Source organism: Meleagris gallopavo, chromosome 18 (genome assembly GCF_000146605.3).
Source record: "Meleagris gallopavo isolate NT-WF06-2002-E0010 breed Aviagen turkey brand Nicholas breeding stock chromosome 18, Turkey_5.1, whole genome shotgun sequence".
In the NCBI taxonomy this organism is placed as follows: Eukaryota; Metazoa; Chordata; class Aves; order Galliformes; family Phasianidae; genus Meleagris; species Meleagris gallopavo.
This window is the reverse complement of record NC_015028.2, coordinates 63678-66476: the sequence shown is the minus strand read 5'-3', so window position 1 is coordinate 66476 and position 2799 is coordinate 63678. Positions and strand designations below refer to the sequence as shown.

At 62.2% G+C, this 2799-nt stretch overlaps 1 protein-coding gene across 1 annotated transcript in view; it reads left to right on the top strand.

Moving 5' to 3' along the window:
* The window catches only part of LOC104909337 (complement C4-like), a 15219-nt gene that overhangs the window by 3385 nt on the left and 9035 nt on the right, over positions 1 to 2799 (top strand). The window contains 9 exon segments of the mRNA XM_010720595.3: positions 54 to 193; positions 334 to 504; positions 647 to 832; positions 1243 to 1400; positions 1402 to 1426; positions 1671 to 1826; positions 2087 to 2213; positions 2365 to 2436; positions 2758 to 2798. Of these exon segments, the coding sequence (XP_010718897.1) occupies positions 54 to 193; positions 334 to 504; positions 647 to 832; positions 1243 to 1400; positions 1402 to 1426; positions 1671 to 1826; positions 2087 to 2213; positions 2365 to 2436; positions 2758 to 2798 (1076 nt within the window).

Sequence of the window (2799 nt, the reverse complement as noted above, 5' to 3'; positions counted from 1 at the left end):
GGGGCGTGGCCACGTAAATGGGCGTGGCTACAGGGGGTGGGCGTGGTGAGGAGGGGGCGTGGCCTGGCGGTGTCCCGCAGGGGGGGAACTCGTGGAGCGGGAGCTGCTGGTGCCGCTGGTTCGGTCCCAATGGGTGCTGCAGCTGCAGAGGAGCGCGCGGTTCTTCGTGCCCGGAGCGCCCTACACCCTCCTGGTGAGCACGTGTGCAAATCTGTGTGTGCTTGTGAAAAGGGGTGCAGATGTCTGCATTTTTGGGGCACGCTTTTGGCATTCTTGTGTGAGGCCGTGTGCATGCTGTGTTGTCACCTGGTGCACGTTATGGTGCTCCCACAGGGCCGGGTGCTGCAGGCTGGGGGAGGCACAGCCCCAGGGGTCCCTGTGAGAGTGACAGTGGGGGTGACCGGAGCCCCCGCACCACCCCTCAAAGAGCTGCGGGCGGACAACAGTGGGGACATCACTGTTCCCATCAATGTCCCCAAAGGAGCCACAAGGATGGAGCTGAGCGTGAGTGGGGACAGATGTGGGGACACAGGGTGGGGGATATGGGGACTATATGGGGGCATGGGAACGTGGGGATATGGGATGTGGGAGGTGGGATGTGTAACACGGGACATGGGCACTCCATGCACTGTGGTGGGACCCTCAGGTGGAAGCAGGACAGCCCGGTGTCCCCCCAGCACGAGCACAGCTGTTGGTGACCCCGATGGCGGCGGTGTCTGGGCGATTCCTGGTGCTGGGGGGTCCCCGAGGGTCACTCCGTCCCGGGGAAGAGCTGCGGCTGCAGCTGCACCATATGGGGCCACCCCCCGCCCCGCAGCGCTTCCACCTCCTGGTGAGCTCCAGCACTTCTGTGTTGTGTGTTGCACGTTGCGTTTTGCGTGTTTTGTGTCACACGCTGCGTGTTGCATGTGCACTGCATGCTATGCACACACATTGCCACGTGTGCACGGTGTGTTGTGTTACATGTTGCATGTTTGCTGTATGTATGCTGCTGTGTGTGTGTGGGTTGCATGCCCTGCTACACTGGCATGGCATGCATGCTGCGTTGCACACGTGTCACTTGCACACTGCACGCCCAGCTGCACATTGGATGTGTATGTCATGCATGCTATGTTGCACACAGCTTCTCACGCGTGTTGCATGTCCTGTGTGTGTTTTGCACATTGCATGTGCGTTGCACGCTAGGCATGCACACTGCACTGCATGCCATGCCTACTGTCACACATCCCCATGTCCCTGCAGGCAATGGCCCGTGGGAGGGTGGTGGTGGCCCACACGGTGGCCTCACAGGTGACACTGACAGAGGTGGCACTGCCGGTGACAGCGGACATGGCCCCGTATCTCCACGTGGTCGCCTTCTTCCTGAGCGGAGGAAACGTGGTGGCTGCCTCGTGGGGGGGCTGTGCGGGGGGGCTGCGATGAACAGGTGGGGGTACTGGGGGAATTGGGGGGCTAGGGGAGACTGGGAGGATTGGGGGGGCTGGGGGTACTGGGAAGAAGTGGGAGGGACTGGGGAGGACTGGGAGAGACTGGGGGTACTAGGGGAACTGGGAAGAACTGGGTTAACTGGGACATACTAGAGGCGCTGGGAGGGACTGGAAGCACTGGGAGCTCTGATGACACTGGGAACACTGGGACATACTGGGATATACTGGGATCCATGGCTGCAGGTGCAGGTGAAGGTCCCTCCACGCGGGACCACCCTTCGACCTCAGGACCCACTGACGGTGACGGTGACAACGGAGACTCCAGTGACAGTGGCCATTGGGGCCATCGACACTGCAGTGCTGAGCCTGGAACCACGGCACCGCCTGAACGCTGCCAAGGTGACCCCAAATCCCCCAGACCCCAAATCCATCATACCCCCAAACCTTCAATGACCCCCAAGCCCCTCAAATTGGGGATGTCCCAAATCCTTGCACGCCCCAAAACCCAAAGCCCCGACACTCAGAGCCCTGAGATCTCCCCCAAACTCTCAGGATCCCCCAAATCCCGGTGACCCTTTAGGGATGCCTGGAGAAGATGGGGCCGTGTGGCCGTGTTGGGGACATCTGGGGACAGGGGGTGACCCCGTTCTGTGTCCCAGGTGGAGGCAGCTCTGGGCAGCAGCGATTTGGGGTGCAGCCCCGGGGGCGGCCCTGATGCCGTTGGGATCTTTGGGGCTGCAGGGCTCGTGCTGGGACTGCGGGGTGGCAGCCCCACAGTGCAGGCAGGTGAGTGGGGATGGGGACATGGGGACACGGAGGGGTACAGGGAGATATGGGACACGGGGCCGTGGGAATATGGCGAGGTACTGATATGAGGACATTGAGATTTGGGGACGTGGGCCTTGAGGACACGGTGATGGGGCTCTCCTCTCCACAGCCCCCCACTGTCCCCCGGCCCCCACCCGCCAACGCCGCTCTCTGGAGTTGCTGAAGCTGCTGGAGGAGAAGGGTGAGTGCCCCATGTCCCCATGTCACCCCATCCCTGTGTCCCAGTGTCTGTCTCTGTCTTCCCCATCCCCATGTCACCACATCCCCATGTCACTTCATCTCCATGTCACTGTGTCTCTGTGTCACCATGTCCCCATGTCACCTCATCCTCACACCCCCTGGCCACCCCCAGCCATCGGTGTCCCTATTCCCATTGTGTCCCCACATCTGCCATCTCCTCCTGTCCCCATCTTCATCCCCCTATGCTTAGTCCCCCATCCCTTGGCCCGTCCCCGTGTGTCCCCGTGGTGCCACCTCCACACGTGTCCCCGTGTCCCCGCAGCGGGGCCGTGGCGCGACAACGCGGTGATGTGGCGCTGCTGCC